Genomic DNA, 24,826 nt, shown 5'->3' on the forward strand with positions numbered 1-24,826 from the left:
TGGGTGGGTCGCGGGATAGGATAGTTTTGTATCATAGAAATCTTCATTCTTCGCCGATGAAATTGCGAGCAACAGCTAATAGTATAATGTATTAATTCAAACGAAGCTTTAGAGGTGGCAAGTGGCAAAACAAAAAAAGATCTCCCAGTCAGGTGACTTCCGGTGACCGAAAAGAACCGATCTATTTATGCCAAAACTCTGAAACATCTTAGGAATTGCACTCGGCTCATGTTGAGGCGCAAGCTGATTGCTCATGTTATTTATATTAGCGCACGCCTTTACTCGATCCTGTCATGCAGAACTCGTGGTAACTTGCACTGGCACGTACGCTAGCCACTGGACTCGATTTCTTCGCTAAAAGTAGTTTAACCAAAATGTACAATTCGCGCAGTTTTGAAGCACGCCAACATGCGCTGTATGCAAGCGCCCCTTAAAATGCCAAATCAGACAACGAATATTTTTCTATTGTAGCAACCCGAAGCTATACTGCTAAATTAAAAATACCTATTGAATCATGCAATTAGCACCGACAAAGAAAACATATACAGTAAAATCGGTAGTAAAACAGAGACCGCAATATAAATGCAGTAATGATGTCACTTTTAAACATTTTTAAATTTTATCGGGCTATACTTTATTTTTAGTGGTTGCGAAACTGTCAAATCTACAGAGATGAATGAATGAGTAGGCCTGCATAGTATATTACTATTTTCGTTTTTCCCGTTTTATTTACAGTTTACTATTACTATTTACATGTTTAGATATAAGTGAAAGAGTGCCTTATCATCGATATAGTAATTATAATTTTGTGCTGGAGTGAGATATATTCGAGAAATCATGGAGGATATATTTCAGTGGTGTCGTGAAGGAAATGCCTTACAAGTGAGGGTTTGGTTGGATGATATCGAGCACGATTTCAATCAAGGGTAAGTTTAGGAGTTTACTGTGGTTTTGAGGGTGTTTAGGTGCCATATGGTTGAGAAGGTTTTCCGCATATGGCAGTGGAAGCACACGCCCACTCTGTTTATGTCACTGCTCTCATGGCCTACTAATGTTTTAGTGTAAAGCCAAAATAGATTAATTGCTTTAGTTTATTTGTACACAGAAAGCGTAGTAAGCGCTACCGGTACATTACGCTTCATTCTACCCGCACCTTAAGTCACTTTTAGGATTAGACTTAAGCCAAGACTTTACTTACCTATTTATTTAGGTTTTCCTGTTTGAAATACTATTAAATTACGTTGTAATAAGCAATGAGACTGTTTTCCTTAAAGTACAGTACAGTCTTGAAATTCAGTTTCATCAATCTTCTAAGTTAATAATATATTATAATTCTAGATAAATGGTCCATTATAGAAAGGGAATGTTTTGTTAATTTATTATTATTATTTAATAAGCAGGCAGGCAGTTTGACAACTGATATGACCTGCATCCAGTATTCATAAAGATAGTCATCATGAACGAGTAGTAGATATAATATGCTTGTCTAATTTATTTTTAAACTGGTTCTCATTTTGTGTTAAAACCACATCTTGAGGGAGTTTGTTTCGAGCCCTCACCACTTGATTGCTGAAAAAGTGTTTGTATGGGTTACAGTGAGACCTATGCCTTTCTAGCTAATTTATTTAATTTAAATACTGTAAATCCTGGGTCCTAGTGACCCAGGGGAATATAACGATGGCATCGAAAGAAAAATTTGATTCACCGTAACACAACTCATGATATTCCAGTGATGATCATGACTTCAGCCCGCTCCACTGGGCCTGCAAAGAGGGCCACCAGAAGATCGTAGAGATGCTGATCAAGCGCGGGGCCCGCATCAATGTCACCAATATGGGTGATGACACGCCATTGCATCTGGCTTCTGCCCACGGGCACCGGGCTATTGTGCAGCTGGTAAGTAATTGGTGACTGTGAAAGACAAGTATCATAACTTGTCCATGCTATGCCGAATCCATAATTAGGCATAGCATTTTTGTGTAGTTAAACTATGTAAAAAATTTCTATAAGATAAAGATAGTTTATTTTCCAAGTAGGCATATTACAAAGCGCTTATGAATAAAGCTACCGGCTCTAACCCTCTCTGCCCGAGAAGTCCTTCTTTGATTGAAGGAGGGTATCCCAAATGGCACCGGCATGAAACTCGGCCAGGACACACCTTTTCAAAACATTACATCTTACAATTAACATGCATTAAAAAAACATGTTCTCTAAGCTTCATCACACTCTCTTGTGTGTCTGTGTCTCTCTCGCTCTAACAGGCGGTAGCTAACATGCTTACTAAAATCTATTTATTTCTACATATCACAATACCAACTTGGTATGCTACCTGCGCCAGATTGCATAATAAAATATAATAATATTATTATGGCGCATTTACATTCGCATGCGAGTGGCGATCCGAGCCACGAGACCCGTATGGAAAAGGTGGGCTTGAGGCTCGGCTCGGAGCGGTTTTTTGGACACGAGTCAAAGGCGCGGGGGATGCGCGCTTGTTGTGTACATTCGCGTTCGGCTTTTCATTTGGTTACAAACCCTATACCGTGCTGCTTGTGTTTAAAATTGATTGGCTCGACGAGCTTAGGGGCTGTGGCCGAGACACGAGACGAGCCGTGAGCCAGAGGCACGAGGCGCTAATGTAAATCCACAGTTATAGTAATTTTGTTTGTAACATCACTAATAGTATTAGCTTGTATTTTATTATGCAATAGGCCCCTGGTTTGCCAAGCTTTCGTTTCAAATGAATGAATATCCACAGCTCCTACAAAACCGTGTAGACGTGAACTTCACCAATGCCCACGGCAACTCGCCGCTCCACTACGCCTGCTTCTGGGGCTACGGGCCCATCGCCGAGGACCTGGTGATGGCCGGGGCCTTGGTGTCTCTGGCTAATAGGGATGGAGATACACCACTGGATAAAACCAGAGGCCAGCTGGTTCAAAGGTACGAAACTTATCACTTGTTTAAAAGTATAACTGACGTTTGAATAATTTATCAGAGCCCTGGCAACCGTTCACATGGTTGATGATGATGTCATCCTGTTATCCCTCATTAGGGAGCGAGGAATTCTATTAGTCGCGGTCCTGAGCAGCTACTTCCTGCTATTTCCAACCGAGTCCAGTTGAGTCAGCCGCCTCAACTGATCGCCTCCATGTTGTATGAGGCCGCCCCGAACGTCTACTGCCAGTCGATTGCCAGCGGAGACCCTGCTTGGACAAGTGGTTGTCCGGTCTACGGAGCGTGTTCAATCCATTGCCATTTCCTTACAAGGATTTCCTGGCCTATGGGTTTCTGGTCAGTCATCTGCCACAATCTGACGTTTGAGATAGTTCGTGGCCAGTAAATCCCTAGTTCACTCGGTTGCTAGTTTTAGAGCCAACAGCTGTATACTGTTTTTTATCTCACTAATACTCAATATAAGAATAAATGATGAGTGATGTTCGGAACTATACCTTGTTTATTTTATACGCTGGGGCTACCCTAATTATTTTTTTACCAACTTTTATATTTAATTAAACAATAACATAGTTCATAACTCGGGACTTTCGAGTCGATACCATGGGTGAAAACTAGAGCGTTCGGGCGTTATCGGCTCCTTTCGGCTCAGCATTGCCCCGAGTGGCGATACTCTCAACTCTCCTGAAAACCTATCGAAAAACCCCAATTACAACTTATTACTGAATCTTTCTTTAGCTTTCTCCACTAGCTCTTTTCACATTGACATTAAACCTTCCATCTTTATTCTCAGACTGCACGAGCTAGCGATCCAACAAGGACAGGAGATGAAGAAGATCCAATTCAAAGACCAATCGTGGCTTGGAACACGGACCAGGTCAAGAGATGCAACCCTTTCGCGCCACAAGGGCATCAACATCAGCGAACTTTCGCTGCACACTCGCATGGCTGTCACACCCTCAGGTATAACTTAATTTTAAAAATCATTTTTTCCATGCACTATAACCTATATAATTAAGAACTTAAGCTACTAAAACTACAAGAAAAAAACAACCACGTGTCCATTACCGGCGTCGTGCTCGTTAAATGGCCTCGCGTCGCTCGGCCGCCAAATCCCTGTACTGGCCATAGTATTAAATGTAGTAATGGTACTAGCTATTACACACATATCATTAAGTGTGATTAAGCCTCTATGTCGCGTATTAATGCAGTCCTTGATTTGGATCTTCATCTCCTGGTAGGTCATAATTGGTTACATGGGAAAAATTATTTGTGTTCTTTTATTAATTTATCGTTTTTATTTTTATTGTTTTCGTATTTTCGTAAGTTTTGACATTGTAAATTTATATTTTGGATTTTGTAAGTATTTACCTACTTACTGTTATTCTAATTGTATTGACAATCCTTATTGGAGCTATAATTTTATTTCATTAGTATTGTTATTATTTTCATTTTTATTTTATTTTGACGATCATGATAGAAATTCTTATTATTTTTGACATCAATATAAATAAATAATACAAATAATTTTATTGAAAACAGTATAAGTACAGTGTTAGCACTTAAAGACTAAGGATTAAGGATAAGGAAAAGTTTACAAATGCCTGAACTAGGAGTTCCTGTGTTTCAGGCAGAATAGGACCATATTAATTAATTTGTAATTATTCACTTAATTATAATTATAAAGAGTACACAATAAAAATCTGGTAGGGTGATAACCTTAACAAAATAACTTATTTAAGTATTCTATATAAGTACAGTAAGAAATCATTTTACGACTATTAGTAAGTTCTCTGTATCATCGTATGTCATTTTTTGAAGGGCGCGTCGTAGAATATTCTTACAACCAACAGAGCTAAGTGGGTATAAGTCTAATTTTGAATTTAACCTGTTGTACAAATAAGGGCCCAAAAAGACAAAAAATCTAGAAGAAAATACGTGTTTTCTTTGTACGGTTTGTATACATATAATATCTTTGCGCCTTTTGTTAGTATATGCAGTGTTGAAAGGAATTTTGGTGTGCTGCTTAAGTGTTGTGCTTAATATAAATAGTTGACGAACAGTTAGTACTTCACATGCTTTATAAAGGAGTTCAGTGGGGTATAAGAATGGGCGGTAAGTAGCTACCTTTAGTACAGCTCTCTGGGCTCTTTCTAGGTTTATTAGTGTTGTTTTAGCTGTACCACCCCAGGAAGAAATACAGTAACTTAGTATCGATTGACACAGTGAAAAGTATACTTGCTTGATTAAAGTTTGATCACCTATCGATCGAAGTTTTTTAAATACAAATATTAATTTTCGAACTCTATTGCACAATGCTTCAATGTGATTTTTAAAAGAGAGAGTTTCGTCAATAATGACTCCCAAATACTTAATGTTGTCAGTAATAGTTATAGATGGGCATGTACAGGGCTTATTTGTTTCGTCCTCACAGTTATGTGCGTAAAGTGTGTGATTATTTGACATTGGGTCTGATTTCCGCATGGAAAAGCTTATAAAGTTTGTTTTGTCAGAGTTCAGTGTTAGTAGATGAAGTTTTAGCCAGTTAGTTACAACATTGAATCCTCGTTGTGCGTACTCGTAAACCTCGTTTGTTGACTTTGCGGAAAAAAGTAGCGCAGTGTCATCTGCGTAGGAAATGATTTTGCCACTATCTATCTTTCTTGCTTCTATCTCAATGCAAATTTATTATGTAATTGTCTTTCATGAAATAAATCATCTAATCTAATCTAATCATGAACCGTCTAGCATGACTTGTACCACACGCGATTAGGCAAGTCATGCTAAGGGGTCTGATGATAAACTCGAAATCTTTACCTAATGATAGTAATTATGTAGGTAAAGAAATTTGATGTGAGGTCATTTCTAATATCAGTCGAGAATCGAGATGGCGTTTTGTTGAAGGTGCGGTCAAATGTTGCATTGTGCTCATAACATGCGGTTCCCGAACGCATTATAGAGAGCTTAGGGGTCATCCATTAATTACATCACACGTTTAGGGGGAGGGAGGGGGTACAGAAAATGTGTCATGTTAGTAGGGAGGATATGCCGATTCCAGCTCACTTTAGGTATTTATCTCCCCCTCCCCCCCCCCTCCCCCCTCACCCCACCCCCTCCCCCCCTCCCCCCCTCACCCCTCACCCCACCAGTATAGATGTAAACTGTTTAGATTTAGCACCCGTTGATCCGAATACGGTACCGAAACCGCCGACTCCAAATGGTGAGATTGAAATCACTCGTGTCACATGGAGGATGCCAGTCATAAAAGTATCTGATAAGGAGAAACTGCGCTTAATGTCGTATGTTGAGGGCAGCATACCAGTTCAGATAGCGTTCCGCACGTGGGAACTGTATGAATATCCCGTACTACCGTCCTCAGAACGTCATATTTGGTGCATCAAGACTAGTACTCAGCTGGAGAAACCTCGCTATCTCATTGTTGGTTTCCAAACGGCACGCAGGAACGACAAGACCAAAGATATGAGTATATTCGACCATTGTAATCTTACCAATTGCAGGGTGTATTTGAACGCACAGTATTATCCATACGATCCTTTTTCGGCTGAATTTAAAACAAACAACTATGCGCTCTTATATGACGCATTTACCAATTTCCAACGATCGTACTACAGCCGTGATCATACCAGCCCTCAAGTAAATTATGCTCATTACAAGACACACTCTCCATTAATAGTCATTGACACGTCCAGACAGTGTGACAGCTTCAACTCGGGAGCTGGTGCTATTGATATTAAATTGGAAATGGAGTTTAAAGAGAATGTACCTGCCAACACCACGGCATACTGTCTCATTATCAATGATTCACTGTTTGAGTACAACGCTCTCACCAGTGCCACACGTAAAATCATTCAGTAGAGCATTGACCACCCTCAATTGTAAACGTGTCTTGGAACTTTGAAAATACGTTTAAAAAATTAATTATTCAAACATTTTTTTACCTTCTTACACACCGTCGATTGATTGTTCCGGTGCTGGTGATGGTTGCTGTGAGCTGAGCAAGAGTGTCTACAATCTCAAACGCTGTCCTGCTGGTGCAAGTGCTCCGATTGCAAATATCCATGTATACTTGAAGTTGCAGTTTATTCAAGCTAAAATCAGATTACATACCTGTGTCAGTTTTAATGGCCATTATGAACTCACCTGTGAAGAATGGAATGCAATGTTTGCGGAAAAAGTTGACGTCATTGGAAACTTCTTTCATAGCCCAATGTGTGTTTCACCAGAGCTGATTCAGTGCGATCGTCTTCGGATGTGTATCTCTCCTGTACCGTTACTTTTACTCAGCTGTGACAATGAACCGGTGATGAACACACACCCCTTGGTGATAAACCACATGGAATGGAGTCATATCGAATGTGTTATGGAGTGTATTAACGCACGTATCGGATACTTGAACAAAATAAAGTCTACCTACGAAAACCGTCTCAACTTCTTCAAGAAACATTTCAAGATATATCACCCCGCTAATGTTCAACATGCACGCAATATTATAGGTAGTTTGTGCAATGTAAACGATATTGTCGACTCTGAAATCAAGTGTTATGCCACCGATATTTTGTGTAATACCTATATTTTCAATTGAAACGGTTAAAGTTTCATGAAAATAAAAATAAAAAACAATAACTAACCTATTTATTATTTATTTTAACATAGAACCTTATCTTTCTTCCTCCCCTACACCAATGCAATTGTAGGCTGTACAGTAATAACGCGCAGTAATAATTGAATATTACGTCTTTTTTTTCTACTCACAAAGTGGGTTCACCAGAGTATACTTGAAGATATGTAATCATTCACTTGTGTTTGGTCGACGGGAAATCCCCGTTTTCTCTAACCATTCTCAGTCAAGCCCGATGATGCAATAATGAGTCACTCTGTGTCGACACGTGCAAATCATGCGTGGGCGCGGCGCCGGCTAGGCTCCCCTTCCCCGCTTCGCCGCGCACCGCAGACGCCAGCGCATGGCATGATGCAACTCACTTAGTTGCCCGCAGCCCGCCTCACGGCACGACCGTACCGTTGTCTGAGCGAGTGAATTGAACCATGGCGTTGTTACATCATTGCAACTTTTGTAACGAAGATGTATTATCAAACTGTTTGATATCTCATTCGGAAAGTGACCGCCACATCCTGCTTTGTGCACAAGAAAAGTCTGCCGACGGTGCTGTTTACATTGTTGACAGTGCCTTCAAGTGCAGAATAATTACATACCGGATTAATGGGAGTGCAGACATTTTGGATCCTAAAATGTATTTGTTGAATATTGGAGAAACGCTTGAAAAGCTGATTACCATTGAACTAAAAACACATAAACATGTAAAAATAAATGTTGAACTCTTTGGTACTTTTGTGAAAACCAATGCTGAAGGTGAAGTGATACGTGATCTAAAGTCATTCAACACAAAAAACGTGGCTCTGCATAAAGACTGTATGGATTTTCCATCGTATTTTGAACAAATATCCTTGTGTATTTCCAAAAAATGTGAAGATTTCGACGAAAGGGACAGCGGTTGGGGTCTCGAGAAGATTGAGTTTCTCAACGTCAACGTTAACAAATATCAACCACTCAAAGGATCTACATATATACCACTGCCACCCGAGGTGCAATCGAAGAATGCATGTGTTAACGTGAAAAATCGTGATAACAAGTGTTTTTATTGGGCCATCATTAGTGCTCTCTATCCAGTTGATAAAAACAGTGATCGTCCCTCATCGTACCCACATTATACAGACATTTTTAACGTGACAGGTATAAAAGATCCGGTTTGTCTCTCGGACATTAAAAAGTTTGAAAAATTAAATAAAATCAGTGTTAATGTATATGGTATTGATACAGATAAGAAAAGGGATGACAGGGGTCTGACTATTGTACCTCTACGTATTTCGAAAATGTCTTGCGAAAATCATGTAAATTTGTTATATTTTGAGAGAGGTGATGTTTCACATTATTGTTGGATTAAAAATTTGTCTCGTTTAGTGAGTTCGCAAATTAGTAAGCATGGAAAAACAACATGGATATGTGATGGGTGTTTACACCCCTTTGCAAATAAAAATAAACTAGATCGACACCGAGCAATTGGTTGTGGGGAGACACTTGTAGAGCTACCTAAGCCTAATAATAAATACTTACGTTTCAAAAATTATAAAAATAAAATGAAAGTGCCATTTGTAATTTATGGTGACTTTGAATCGATTTTAGTTCCATTAGCTAATGAAAAGTCTAATACTACAAGTGCTACTTGTAACACCCATAAACATGTGCCATGTAGTTTTTCCTATTATATTCATTGTGAATATGACAATAATTTATCCAAATTTGTTATCTATCGCGGTGAAGATTGTGTGGAGAAATTTATACAGAGCATTCGTGAAGACGCTGATAGAATCATAAAAATCTTGCAAAAAGTCGTACCACCAAAAAAAAATTACAGCGACAGCAGCGGTGCTAACACATCCTCCAATATATGTCATATTTGCAAGAAAAAAATTGGAGATGATGAAGCTTATGTAATTGATCATTGTCATTTAACGGGTAATATTAGAGGCAAAACACAATTCATGTAATTTGAATTACCAATTACCAAAGTTTATACCAGTCGTCTTTCACAATTTGAGCGGTTACGATTGTCATCTATTCATTAAGGAATTAGCCAAGATTAAGGGAAAGTTAACCTGCATTCCCATTAACAAGGAAAAATATATTTCATTCGATTTAAGGATTGACGAATACAGTCTAAGGTTTGTCGACTCGTATAAATTCATGTCAAGTAGCTTGGATAAACTAGTTTCAAACCTTTCACAGGACCAATTCAAAATACTACCAAATTTCTTACCACCATCCGATAATTGTTACGAACGTGAGAAATATATGAAGTTACATACGCGTAAGGGAGTTTTCCCTTACGAGTATGTAAGTGACTGGAGGCGGCTTGAGGAAACTGCGCTACCCCCTCAGGCCGCCTTCTATAGCAGCCTCACGGACTTAAATATTTCCGATGAGGATTACCAACATGCAAAAGATGTTTGGGATGCGTTCAATATTACAACTCTGGGTGAATACTGTGACTTATATTTAAAGACAGATGTTCTATTATTGGCTGAAGTGTTTGAAAACTTTAGACAAGTGTGTATAGGTGCGTATGAATTAGATCCGTGTCAATATGTCACTGCACCCGGTTTGAGTTGGGACGCCATGTTGAAACATACCGAAGTATGCCTAGAATTGTTTACGGACTATGAAATGATTCAATTTATAAAGAAAGGTATAAGAGGTGGTGTCTGTCAAGCGTCAAACCGCTATGCTAAGGCCAATAATATATTCATGCATGATTATGACGTGAATCAGGACAGCAGTTTTATCATCTATTTGGATATAAATAATCTTTACGGTGATGCCATGCGACGCCCGCTTCCAATCGATAACTTTAGGTGGATGAGTGAAGACGAGGTTAAACTGTTTGATATATCAACACAACGGATAGACTCTGATGTTGGATATATATTGGAAGTAGATTTGGAGTATCCACATAGCTTACATGACTTGCATAATGATTACCCTTTCTGTGCTGAAACCAAACTACCAATTGAGGGTAAAATTAAAAAGTTATTGCTAACGTTCGATAACAAAACCAATTATGTTGTGCACTATGCTAACCTCAAACTATATATTAAAAAAGGGTTAATTTGTAAGAAAATTCATAGAATTCTCACTTTCAATCAATCATCTTGGCTAAAATCATATATTGACTTAAATTCGCAAATGAGAGTCCAAGCTAAAAACAGTTTTGAAAAAGATTTCTTTAAACTCATGAATAACTCCATATTCGGGAAAACTATTGAAAATGTCGAGAAAAGGGTTGATGTCAAGTTGTGTAAACAGTGGGATACTTTGCACAGTGAACATAAGCAACGAACAAAACCTACATATGGTCTCGATCGTTACATTTCCAGACCAAATTTCCACAGTGCCTCTATTTTCTCTGAAGAACTGGTAGCTGTGCAAATGAACAAAACCATAATTGTATACGACAAACCTATTTATGTAGGTTTTAGTGTATTAGATTTGAATAAACAAATCATGTACAACTTCCACTATGATTACATGTTAAATAAATACGGTGATAATGTAAGCCTTTTATACACGGACACCGACTCTTTTGTTTATCATATCAAAACAGATAACTTTTACGAAGACATTAAACCTGACTTGCAAAGCAGATTTGACACTTCAGATTTGCCTCAAAACAACGTATATAATTTACCACAAGTCAATAAAAAGGTTGTGGGCATGATGAAGGACGAAAACAATGGAAGAATAATACGAGAATTTGTTGGGTTAAGGGCAAAAATGTATGCGTATATATTAGACTCGGATGACAATAACGAAATTAAATGTATAAAAAAAAACAAAGGTGTTAACGCCGCTGCTGTACGTAGGTTAAATTTTAATAAATACTATACCTGTTTAGACTTGAGTAAAACTCTCTATGATAACATGTATAATTTGATTAGTGATAAGCACAATATGTACACTCAAATTAGAAGAAAGAAAATTCTCTGTGGTAAAGATGAAAAGAGATTCATTTTGAACAATGGTAATAAAACCCTTGCATGGGGACATTGTAAAATAGCTAAATTATTGGCAAATAAATAATTACTCATTCACTTTTAAACTTTTTTTTTTATTTCAGTATACCTATCTATCTACACACCTGCGCATACATGATCATTTCTCCACATTATTGTTCAACGAGCTATAGGAAATTTCCCATTCCCAATTCAAAAAGCAGTGTATAGGTTTTTAAAGTGTTGGCAATGCGCGTGTAACAATTCTAAAGGTGCAGGCATCCATAGGCTACGGTGACAGTTTATCATCAGGCGGACAGTATTTGCCACCGACGTGGTATAAATAAGTTCACCAGTACCAGGAATCGGAATTAGGTCAGCTAAAAAATACCTATTACATAATATAGAGTGGTTACAACCGGATATAAAAATGTATTTTTCTTGAATACCTGGATATTCGATATTTATTTATTATTCACATACAGATATACTCGACTTTGCTAGTTAACGACATACTTAGGTTTAGAAACTCCCTTTTCTAAAAAGTGTGATGTAAATGTTACCAGATGTAACTAGAAATAGTTACAACTTTTAGATTAACATGAAACATGGTGAGGGGGGGAGGGGGGGGAGGGGGTGGGGTGAGGGGTGAGGGGGGGGGGGAGGGGGAGATAAATACCTAAAGTGAGCTGGAATCGGCATATCCTCCCTACTCATGTTGTGACATGGAGGAGGGGGGAGTGAACAGTTTTGTGACATCACTTAACTTCACTAGTAGACAAAAAATGTTTGGATTTTTTTGTATTAGCAGTACAAAAATTTCTAAATTGCTATTATTACAAATAGTTTTTTTATTAGAAAAATAATACTTCATTCGAATTGCTTATTTTGTTAATATGTAAGTAGATTGCCAGATATGTGACGTCACACCAGGGGGGAGGGGGTTGCTAAATGTGATCAGGTGAAATCCGTGTGATGTAATTAATGGATGACCCCTTATAACATACATGTGTATACAATATGTATGTGCAAAAGTGTATAAAGCAGTACATAATTAAATTACGCATTAAAAACTGTTTTTATGAAACTTACTTTCAGTTCATTTCATAAACCCAGATTCGTGTTTTAATGCCTTTCATTATATAGCACTCACGTAAAGTAATATTACAGTACATATGGGGCTACTTTATAGCACTAGTGCGAGAAGTAGCATATTACGTTACTGTGTCGAACATTTAAAGGGCCATATGTACTGTAAAACGTTGTACGATACATGTGCGAATAGGTAATTCGCAACTCGTGTCGATTTAAAACACTCCCTTCGGTCGTGTTTTAATTTATCGCCACTCGTTTCGAATTTCCTATTTTTCGCACTTGTATCGTAATGTACTATTTTGTCATCAGGTGAAACCTGGCGCGGCCGCTGGCAGAAGAACGACATCGTAGCGAAGATACTCGCTGTCCGCGAGTGTACGCCGCGCATCCAGCGCGACTTCAACGAGGAGTTCCCGAAGCTCAGGATATTCTCGCACCCCAACATACTGCCCGTGGTAATTACCGTATTCAAATAACCAGAGATCGGCGGGGTGAGCTGTTTTTACGTCATTAATGTCATGTAGCTGTGTCTTGTAGATGTTAAGTACCTGGGCGACCGAGCTTTGCTCGGTTATAACTATTTATTGTAATATGGTGGTCTATTAGGTGATAATCTTAACTACATTTTTTTACTAAATTAAACTTGACTAAAACAGTAAAAATTAAAAAATTAAATATAAACTTGAACATATAAAAAAAAACATAAGTTAATCACCGGGCGAGATTCGAACCCGTAACACTCGTTTAGCAGTCCGCGTCTTAACCCGCTGGACCAGACGGACAGTGGCCGGCAACACGAAATTAGTGACCATATTCTGCGTCGAAAGAAAAACGCATGAAAACTCGAAAACACGCGTTTTCCCAAACATAAGACTAATCTAGATAGATTGTATACCCCCAAAAACCCCCATATACCAAATTTCAGCGAAATCGTTAGAGCCGTTTCCGAGATCACAGAAATATATATGTATATATATATATACAAGAATTGCTCGTTTAAAGGTATAAGATTTCCGAGATCACAGAAATATATATATATATATATATATATATACAAGAATTGCTCGTTTAAAGGTATAAGATATGGATATGGAGTATCCTTACAAGACTGAAATGATTAAACTAAAATTAAAATTCGTTACAAAACGAGTGCTAAGCTTTTTTATTTATTCTGTATTTAATTTTCTGTGCTATAGTAATAAATAACTGTAAGTTCGCCTTGAGTTTAATATCCATTTGTATATAGAAAAAGATCTATCTACATCCACTGATGTGCGTGGAGCGAAATTGTTCATTAAAATGCTGTCCACGTCTGTTGCTTCCGAAAGTTTTTCGGGCATATTCCCTAAAAAATTGAAATCTGGGTTGTTTGAGATGACGTCTTCTAATTTCTGACTGACAGAAGCAGATGAAGACCTGTTTATAACAGCTCTCACTTAATCTAAGGTTAAAAATGCATCGACAATCGATTTCTCACTTAAGCAGAAAGCTGTGCAAAATAGATTAATTACATTCCGTAGGCTTTGATTGCGACGCGACGTAAAGCTCGTAGCAGAAAGGCGGCGGAAATAAAATAATTTTATTAGTTTATAATTAATGATTACAGACGGGGCAATTACCATTAAATGACAAGGTATGTCCATGTTATGCAAAAACTGAAGCTCACCCCCGCCGATCTCTGCAAATAACACTGATTTAAACTTTCACTATTTTTACATATTATTGAATTGTGGAAATGGGACTTCGCGTATTGAGTTTTTAATTTCACCTCCGACGTTTCGAGGACGACGTCCCCGTGGTTTCGGAGAAAACTGGCTAAAGTTGAACATCTTCTAGCCGCGCGAGTTTTTCGAACTACTCGCACTTGGTCCTGTTTATAAGTCCTGTTTTTATAATTTTTCCTACTCCTCTACTGTTATCTGTCATTTATGCATTCATTAACACGAATATAAGAACATACATAAAAGATTTCAAGAAAAGTCTATATTGTCTATTCCTCATAAAAGCTCTTGTGCTTTTATAAGCTATAACGTTACTGCGATTAATGGCTACCAACCTAACAAAACCAAAATGAATACAGTTTTAAACTAAGTGCATTGCTGCCAACTTACAAAATATTCATTTGGTTGCATAGTAAAAATAATTACTTCATAAGTCAGAAACACGCATGTGACACCCGTAATATAGCAACACCCATAGACTACGAAGACCGCTTAGCGTTGCTTATTAGTCTCCGTAGGCTACGGTGGCCAAAATTGAGAAAAAACTGTCCAAAAAAATAATTTAGCAAGTAGCAAGTACCAGGGCCTCATGAGTTACGAGGAGGTGTCGCTGACCGGCCGGCCGCGGCCCGGGGCGTAACAAGGTATGCTCGCGCGTCTTGGCTATATACTTTTGCTGTAATTTGTTTACCTAAATTAAGATTTCTTTTTGTTGACTCGTAGGAAAAATATTGTATGCAACGTTGTATAAGTAGGTCAAAAAATTCTCGTGGCGTATTCCTTTACAATGTTCGCCTACGCCTTCGGCTCCGGCTCACATTGTAACTTACGCCACTCGCCTTTTTTGACCCTTCTTATACAACTGTTGCATAAAATACTATTATAACGTATTCATAAAGTCCGCAAATATTTTTCTATAGTAGATGGCTGATTTTCATTCCATTTAACCACCTTGAATATATTGAATTTTATTAAACAAGCATCTATTCGCTATGTGCACGACTGTCACGCAACCTAGTGTCCGCAAGTCTAGGGGAAAACGTCAACTCACTACATCTTATAAAATTACTCCAAAACTAAAAACTACTGAACGGATTTTCATACGACTTCATCTATGAATAGAGTGATTCTTGAGGAAGGTTCAGGTATATAACTCGTTAGGTTTTGTGTAAATTGGTTGAAATATGACGATATTGTCGGAAAAAATCACGCTGGCTAGCTTTAGTCGAAAACGCTGCCTAATCCGTTTGAGCTATAACAACACAATGTGTGGTGGGGTTGTCTCTCTTTCATGTGTCTACAAAAAAAGTCCGCGATGTTGAATGTCTATCTTAAGGATAACTTACAATACCCATTCTTAACTTCTAGAAAAAGCTCACATAATATGTGGCATTTGCAAAGCTATTTACACGGATACAGTATTAATAATTATCAAATTAAATACTTGTATTACATTTCATACAGATTACAATGGTCCCTTACACCACATAATTGAAATGAATATTTCAGGAGCAATAGTAAATTAAAGTTCCATTGCGAGACATATAACTTGTACGAAATATTAAAGACGCTATCCGCAGTTAGTTCTAATTTTTACCACCTTATGCGCTGGGATCACTTTACTTACCCGCACCATGCACTTCGCACGTAGCCAATATTCCATAGTATAATAAAGTAGAAATAAATAAAACCGGCCAAGTGTGAATCGGACTCGCACAGGAAGGGTTCCGTACCATTATCTATAAAAACGATAACCCATCCAAGTACTGACCCCGCCCGACGTTGCTTAACTTCGGTGATTGGTTGAGAACCTCGAGATTGGAAAGAAGTATTTATTTTATTCTGTTTCTGTTTTTGTTCGTAAAAATACGTTGTTACAGCGGCAACAGAAATACATAATCTGTAGAAATTTCAACTGGCTAATTATCACGGTTCATGAGATACAGCCTGGTGACCAGGCGCGGATACAAGGGGGGGGGGGCCATAGGGGCAATGGCCCACCCCTAAAACCCTGGCTCTCACATTACTAAATTGAGTAAATTTTTTTTTACCTTATTTTCTGTGCAAAAATATATGATTTTCTCAAAATGCCCCCCCCCTAAGCCAAATCTTGTATCCGCGCCTGCTGGTGACAGACGGACGGACGGACATCGGAGTCTCAGTAATAGGGTCCCGTTTGACACTTTGGGAACATACCGGACAGTAATATAATTACACGCGATAGAGTTAGGAACAGGCGGGTCAGATATATCGGCGCAGCCAAGGCGCTAACAAATATCTGATCGTGCTTCTATTGTCAATGCGTTAGCGTGCGTGTTCAGATATTTTTGAGTACCTCGGCGGCTTCGATATATCCGATGGCAAATGTTGAACTACTAGTAGTAGTAGGTGAAATTTTAACCACCGTTCATACTCTGCGTAGTGACTTTATAGGGCATACTCAACAACTTCTATTATGGGGCCAATGCTGAAAACGCGAAAAAAGTGGCTGTCCCATAGAAATCAGCGGCATCATGACGACCGGTTTGGCCTAGTGGGTAGTGACCCTGCCTACAAAGCTGATGGTCCCGGGTTCAAATCCTGGTAAGGGCATTTATTCGTGTGTTGAGCATGGATATTTGTTCCTGAGTCATGGGTGTTTTCTATGTATTTAAGTATTTATAAATATTTATATATTATATATATCGTTGTCTAAGTATCCTTAACACAAGCCTAAAAAAAAAACTCATCAGCTGGAATGTATGAAACAGACAATTTTTTTAGCAATTTCCACATTGGTCTCATAATAAAAGTTGTTCAGTATACAATAGAATAGAATAATATTTATTCAGGCAACATATCAATTATTACAATGAAGAAAATACATTAACAACAACAAGAAATAAAAAAGAAACAGTGGAAGTATACAAAACAGACAGATAGGATGTGACGCTGAAATGGTCTCCACTCAGCATTGCAGTTGGCACGACTAAGCGTTGTCAACGGCGCTGGTTTTCTGTGGAGCCAGCGAGGTGTGCGGGACGGCATACTGCGCGACTTGTGCGTATAGTCGTTAGATTTGTAGCTGGCCCTCAACGGCTTATCCATTGTCTATTGTTAACTAAAACGACGCGTGCCACTACCTGCAAAAAAAAGGGTCGTATAATTCTAATTCGGGTTAGTCTAACGCTCAAAAAACCAGTGTAGGTGTGCTCTCCGATAACGCGCCTTTGTTACGCATATCGAGGACATATTTTAGGCTGGTTCGGTAGCGTTCGACTCGCCGACACTCAGTAACCGTATAGGGACCACACAAGCACTCGCAAATTATTTTTCCATTTGTTCATTTTGAATCTTATTTCAATTAAGTACCGGACTTAGTTCAATTTGTAATTAAATAACCGGTTAAAGTGACCGGGCCCTTTTTTTTGCAGGTAGGGGCACGCGCCGTTTTAGTTAACAATAGACAATGGATAAGCCGTTGAGGGCCAGCTATATGCATATTTTGTTTTATATTTATTTATTTTATGCATACACTATTATGTATATGTTACTTATTTTTTTGTTGAGTGCAAGCGAGGTCTTCGAATATGTATCTTTGTTTTGGATCGCAGTGTCACAAGTTAAGCTGGTTTGAGAGCGTTTAGTCGCCTACCTTAGACGCACCAATAGAGATCAGACAGCTATTCTGTTAGAATTCTGTATTAGTTCATAATGAATCTTATTCCGTGCTCAATAGAGTAGTCATTCAATAAACGCTACCTATGCGGCTTGACCATTTTTTCATAGTGGCACGCGCCTTTGCGGTTTTTAAACAATAGATAAGACGATAATCCGTAGAAGCTCACGGAGAAAAATAGAAACTATACAAATCTAACGACTATACAGTTTGATCTATAAAGTCACTACGTAGATTATGAACGATGGTTAAAATTAGACCCTGTATACTAATTCCCCCAGGTGGGGTGCTGCACGTCCCCGCCGTCGCTGGTGGTGATCTGCCAGTACATGTCGTGGGGCTCGCTGTACGCGCTGCTGCACGGCGCGGGGCGGGTGGTGCTGGACGCGGCGGCCGCGCTGCGCCTGGCGCGCGACGTGGCGCGCGGCCTGGCCTACCTGCACTCGCTGCAGAAGGACAAGGACCACCAGCTGCCCCTGTACCAGCTTAACAGTCGACATGTTATGGTGAGTTTTTTTGGAAGTGAGCGGCGCTGTGCACTTTTTGTGGTGGGGAAATAGTACATTACGATACAAGTGCGAAAAATAGGAAATTCGAAACGAGTAGCACGAAATGTACTGTACAGTACATATGGTGCTACTTTACCGCACTAGTGCGAAAATTAGCATATTACGTTACTGTGTCGAACATTTAAAGGGCCATATGTACTGTAAAACGTACGATACATGTGCGTATAGATAATTCGCATTTCCTATTTGTCGCACTTGTATCGTAATGTACTATTATGCAATAGTTATATAAGAAGGGTCAAAGAAGGCGAGTGGCGTGAGTTACAATGTGAGCCGGAATCATATTATTTTATTAGTTTTACTTTTTACTTGTTGACTTTTTTCTCTTAATTTATAACTTATTTTTCTTTTTCTGACATGTTCCAAATCTTTTTCAATTTGAAATGATATTATTTTATTAAATTCTCTTTTTACTTATTTTATTTATTTACTTAATCTTTATTGCACAAAAGAAAAACATTCTTATAGTACAAAAGGCGGACTTAATGCCACGAGGCATTCTCTACCAGTCAACCTTAAAGCTAAGCAGAAAGATTGTGAGCGGTGCTACAATTACAACAACAAAACAAATCAAACAAAAATACATATAATAACATATACATACAAATATAATACACAAAAATACTATATATATATATAAAGACGTAACATATGAAGCTAATAATTATTGACATTTTTAATTTTTTTATTTAATTTTTACTGAACAATTTTTGTTATTCATTTTTTTTTTAATTTTGGTCTATCTGTTTGCGGCGGTGCGATTTATTTGACTTATTTTTAATATTTATTTTTATGTTTATTTTCGATATATTTTTTGTATGCATGTGCCTAGATTTAAGATTTTTCAAACACAATGTAATATTGTTGTTAAATAAATGATGATGATGACGACTAGAATTTAGAAAAACCCGGTCAAGTGCGAGTCGAACACTGGCAGTCTTGAGTTCTTATTGCCAATCACGGGTCTTCGGACCTACGCGGATCTTTTTCTTTTTTTTTTCGGATTTAAGCACGTGATTTTGTTCTGTTTGAGCGCTGCATTCCCGCAGCTCGGCCTCGGGTCTATTAAAATGATTTTAAACGGGTTAAGGATGATAGATCTAGCACAAGTCATCCTTTACTTGCGTATTATTTAATTAAATAAACACTCCACATGTTTCGATCCGTGACGATCTTCGACTAGGAGCACCGACCATTTGTCCGTGTCCAATTTGAGACCCCCGGTTATATCCCCCAGATCGACGAGGACATGACAGCGCGCATCAACATGGCGGACTCCAAGTTCTCGTTCCAAGAGCGCGGGCGCTGCTACCTGCCGGCGTGGCAGGCGCCCGAGGCGCTGCGGCGGCCGCGCGCGCGGCGCAACGCCGAGGCCTGCGACATGTGGAGCTTCGCCGTGCTGCTCTGGGAACTGGCCACGAGGGAGGTACGGAATACCATCCCAATGTCTAGGTCGTCGTCGGATGGATGGCTGAGACCCGCGGCATACTCGTGAACGGCTGCTGTTTGTGGAGACTGGTCTGTTTAAGCTAACTTTATTTTTGAGTCCTTATTCCTCCGTCCCCATTTCACCATCGGACTACCAGACAATCGGCACTTCGGCATCGCTTCATGGTAGGTATTCCACAAATACGCACGAAGCGTTTCGCTTCAACATTCCTTATGCGAACTGCCAAGGAGTGGAATGCCCTGCCCGAGTCTGTGTTTCCGTATGAGTACAATCTGAATCTCTTCAAGGCTAGAGTAAATAGGTATCTCATAGGTAAGCGTGCTCCACCGTAGACCGCATCATCACTTACCATCAGGTGTGATCGTGGTCAAACGCCTGCCTATCCTCCATATATAAAAAAAAGAGTATAATTACAGTGAGACACCTCATTCGGTTCTCGTATCTTTCTTTTATCCTAATGAATGTTTTAGTTATACGGAATTTTGACTCTTAGAGACTATACATTTCTAAGGATAAATTGATAAAAGTAATTTAGTTCTGACATTTAGAAATATTTACACCTCTAAATCATTTTAGATTTTGACGTGTATAAGTGCCCTTGTGGCCTATTTGCTGAATAAATGTTGTTGTTGATGACGTCGACTTCTGGATATATGATATGTCTACCCTAAGAGTCCCAACTTTCTAACCTTCAAAAAAAGAGCGCACTCGCAACCCCTCTGGTGTTGCGGGTGTCCATATGCGACGGTAATTGATTACCATCAGGCGATTTGTCTACTCTTTTGCCTTTCATAATTTTCAAAAAAAATAAGGCAACACATCACACATCCACCCATCCATCCATCCATCCATCCATCCATCCATCCATACCTCCACCTTACAGAAAACCGCAGCCAAATTGTTATTTGGCCCCTACTCATAGTGTTGTGTTCCTGCCGGTGAGTAAGGTTGCCAGAGCTCAAGGAGGGGGGGGGGGGGGGTTGATGCTAGGGTCGGCAACGCGCATGTAACTCATCTGGAGTTGCAGGCGTACATAGGCTACGGAGACTGCTTACCATCAGGCGGGCCGTATGCTTGTTTGCCACCGACGTAGTATAAAAAAAACATAACTCCAAAAGTTGCAAGAGTCTGTTGGTGTCCCAAAATTAGCTCATTTTCAAGACTACATGAGAGGTATTTAATATAACTTTAAAATCTATAAATTATAAGATACATAAAATAAAACTTCCGCAGGTTCCCTTCGCCGATTTATCGCCAATGGAGTGCGGCATGAAGATCGCCCTCGAGGGGCTCCGCGTGGCCGTCCCGCCCGGCGTGTCCCCGCACATCGCCAAGCTCATCCGCATCTGCATGAACGAGGACATCGGCAAGCGGCCCTCCTTCAACATGATACTGCCTATTCTCGAGAAAATGAACAAGTAAACATAACTGATTCCAACCCCAAACCATACAATTTTATAACCCAGATTCAACTTCCCCAAAACACAATCCCGTATACTCATTTACACTGTCCATAAGCATAGTACTGCTAGGTACTAGTATGCCTAATTAGGTTATTTGCTTATTTGGGGAAGTGCAACTGTCATTTGTCTGTTGTATCTAACAGATTTTTTGAGATGCGGAATCCGCTGTTATAATTTTTTCTATGCATTCAACACGAATATGCAAACGGACATCACCAAACGGCCCTTCTTCAGCATGAATATAATACTCCCTAATTGGCTTATCTTGAGAAATTGAACAAGTAAATCTTATTTCATAACCCAGAATCGAGTCTAACCTTCCCCAGACGACAATCCCGTATCCCCACTTTTAATGTTCATAAGCATGATACTACTTAATTTTCTTGAGTATGACCATTCTTAAGAATGAGGTTGGCAACTGTCAAAATGGCGCCAGCATAGGTTTTACCTGTCTTAAAGGGATTTGAAACGATTGAAAAAATTTATGCTGGCGCCATCTGTGAAATGCTTCCGGCCAACCCAGGTTGTTTATTTTCGGGAAGTGCTTTTGGCAGTTTTTGAGATGCAGAAACATATTTGTTGATAGCAATGCACTTTATGTGGCTTGGCATAATGTTTTCTTGGCGTGATCTAGCCTACGGACTTCTTTGTATTTGCCCAAATTTTTGTTTTTTTCTTATATCAGCAATTTAGTTCTTAATTTATCGCCTTGGTCACTTTTGTTGGTGACTTAAGGACTCTCAATGCAATAACGAACCACAAAGTGAATTCGTTTGAATCCCGCGAAGTGTGTGCGTAAGAAATTACGAAAATGTTCTGTAGTACATAAAGTAGTTGAGGTTATTATTTTAATATGCATACAGAAATGGGTATATCCCAAGTGCCATCTTATATATACACAGATAATATACAGTTTTATATATGACGTAAGAAATAATATTCTACAAAATTATTTATTTGCATAAACCATTGATTTTTATTTTTTATTTTTGACACATCACTTGATTTGTAACTGCCAGTATTGTAAATGTTGTTTTTGTATTAAGGTTGTATTTTTGTATTCTTTTTTCAAGATTTTTCTTAATGATTGTATTCAGTCTATAATTGGATAATAGGCGTAAATGTCGTAACTTTATCCAATAAAAAATAAAATTTTAACATAATGAAGCTAAAGATTTATATTAAAAAATAGGACTCTAAGCATTGTTATGTATTCATTGCTAAGAGGTATTTCTAAAACCGTGTAAAACATTTAACTAGGTGCTATTACTCATATAACAAATGTCTGTACTTAAAAGTCCAGAAAACTTTTAAAATTACTATGACACTCATCTATACAAATTGTATTAATTTTGACGGATTCCACCAACTGCAATTTATACCTAAATTGAAATAGCTGTAAGTTTAACATGAATCTCTAAATAACAAAATATACATTTAAATTAATTTACTGTAAAACCACCTAGCTATAGTCCAGTATTATAGACTGGACAAGTTCAACACATAACTTAAGTTTAAATACTAATCACAGACTACAGTCTATACAGACACTGCATTATGAAGCGTTTACAAAGAGCGCGAGGTCACCACACACAGGTGCAATTTTACTTGTAAAATGCTACAATTTGAGCAGCACAATCCAGTTTATAACACCATTTTATAATAGCCCAGTTACACCCCCAAACTAATTTTTTTGTTGATATCTTTAGTTTACTTTGTTTGGCCTAGTCGGTAGTGACCCTGCCTACAGTGCCTACGAAGCTGCTGGTCCCGGGTTCAAATCCTGGTAAGGGCATTTATTCGTGTGATGAGCATGGATATTTGTTCCTGAGTCATGGGTGTTTTCTATGTATTTAAGTATTTATAAATATTAGCCTTATTGAGCTTACTGTGGGACTAATAATGTCCTATAATAAAAAAAAAATCTTTATTGTCAATATTGTTGGCACAATTGAAATAAGCAGGTGCAAGTCGTGCTCCCGTACAAAATTTGTATGAAAGCGCTAAAGTGTGGTGACCTCAATTGACTTAAGTGCTCCGTCTAATAGTTGAGGTGGTCTGTAATACTAGTCTTATGTTTTGGCTTTTCCTGAGTTTTTATTTTTAAAGAAATTTGGGCAGAATGTTTTGCTTTAGAACTGCAACGTTCAATAATTTCACCTGAACAAAGATATTCAAGTTAGTTTTGAAGCTTTTAGACTCTAGTGGGGTGGTTTTACAGTATCATAATGAATTGCCAATTGCTTGTAGAGTAGGTGTTATGTAACATTGTGCCTTACAATGACTAAAAGGTAATTATAATTATAAATTGTAAATCTAGTTAAATGGTATATTGGAGCATTTTCACATTGTCTGACCAATTATCGGGTGTTGCATGACCTTTGCAGACTAACAGCTAGTAGGCGGGTTCACACAGACCGCCTCGTGACGAAATTGCGAAGCAGCTTGGTCAATAGAGACATGCCTCGGCTGAAGCAATGTGGAAAAAATGCCCCATGGCATCAAGTCCTTTAATTGTTACATACTATTTGTTTGTTATGTTTTTACATAGTTTCTTTTAAACAAAGAACACTAATTAAACATAAGAAAATAGAAAAAGCAGTTTCTAGTTTTTACTGCTTTGTAGTCGGATGAGATAATGTGGAAATGCTCTTATTGTTTTCTAACAGTGATGGATGTGGTACTAAATAATAATAAAATTAGTGCTATTTTGATGTGAAATGAAATTAATATTAATTTATGTTACAAATATATTATATAAATAACTTATGAAAATTTTACATATATTATTGTTTAATTTATACTTTTACCTTGCGAAAAGTGTTTATTGCAAACATACTATTTAATAATACATGCCCGCAAGGGCGCAGCATAAATAACAAACTACCACAATAGTTTCTTCGGAACTATATGAGATCATAGTTCTAATGTGTGGTCACGGTCAAAAATTGTAACAGAATTTTATTTTATTGCATTTTTATTGAAAACATTTTTTTCTGCACACATACACACCACACAATCTAAGTTTGAAACCACGATTTTGGTTATTCCCCCTAGTTACCACCAAGTTGTTACCAGTGGTAAGTACTAGGAATTTTTTCCCACCTTTTACTAGTAGTCCCGAGTTGGCGAACCACTGGTAACTAGTGGGTTACCCACGATTTTTGACCTCACATGTGAAAGGTTAAGTACTTTCATGACGGGCAGCAATGAAAAAAGGGAATGCCTGAGTTCAATTAAGTTGAATTTAAGAAAGAAAGTAAAACGAGAGTAAACATTACATTAAAAACATTTATTTACATTTTACACAAAATCTTACGCCAGTTCAG

At 38.3% G+C, this 24,826-nt stretch overlaps 2 protein-coding genes across 2 annotated transcripts in view; one reads left to right on the forward strand and one right to left on the reverse strand.

Annotated features, from left to right (window-relative positions):
- Positions 1-24,826, reverse strand: part of LOC133523817 (zinc finger protein ZFP2-like) — a 104,131-nt gene that overhangs the window by 63,260 nt on the left and 16,045 nt on the right. The window lies entirely within an intron of this gene.
- LOC133523819 (integrin-linked protein kinase) lies at positions 637-24,281 on the forward strand. Its single transcript, XM_061859563.1, has 8 exons — positions 637-926; positions 1,731-1,896; positions 2,759-2,943; positions 3,749-3,918; positions 12,946-13,091; positions 18,297-18,521; positions 19,822-20,010; positions 21,268-24,281. The coding sequence occupies exons 1-8, from the start codon at positions 838-840 to the stop codon at positions 21,454-21,456; spliced, it is 1,359 nt and encodes a 452-aa protein (XP_061715547.1). The 5' UTR covers positions 637-837; the 3' UTR covers positions 21,457-24,281.

Source organism: Cydia pomonella, chromosome 12 (assembly GCF_033807575.1).
Source record: "Cydia pomonella isolate Wapato2018A chromosome 12, ilCydPomo1, whole genome shotgun sequence".
In the NCBI taxonomy this organism is placed as follows: Eukaryota; Metazoa; Arthropoda; class Insecta; order Lepidoptera; family Tortricidae; genus Cydia; species Cydia pomonella.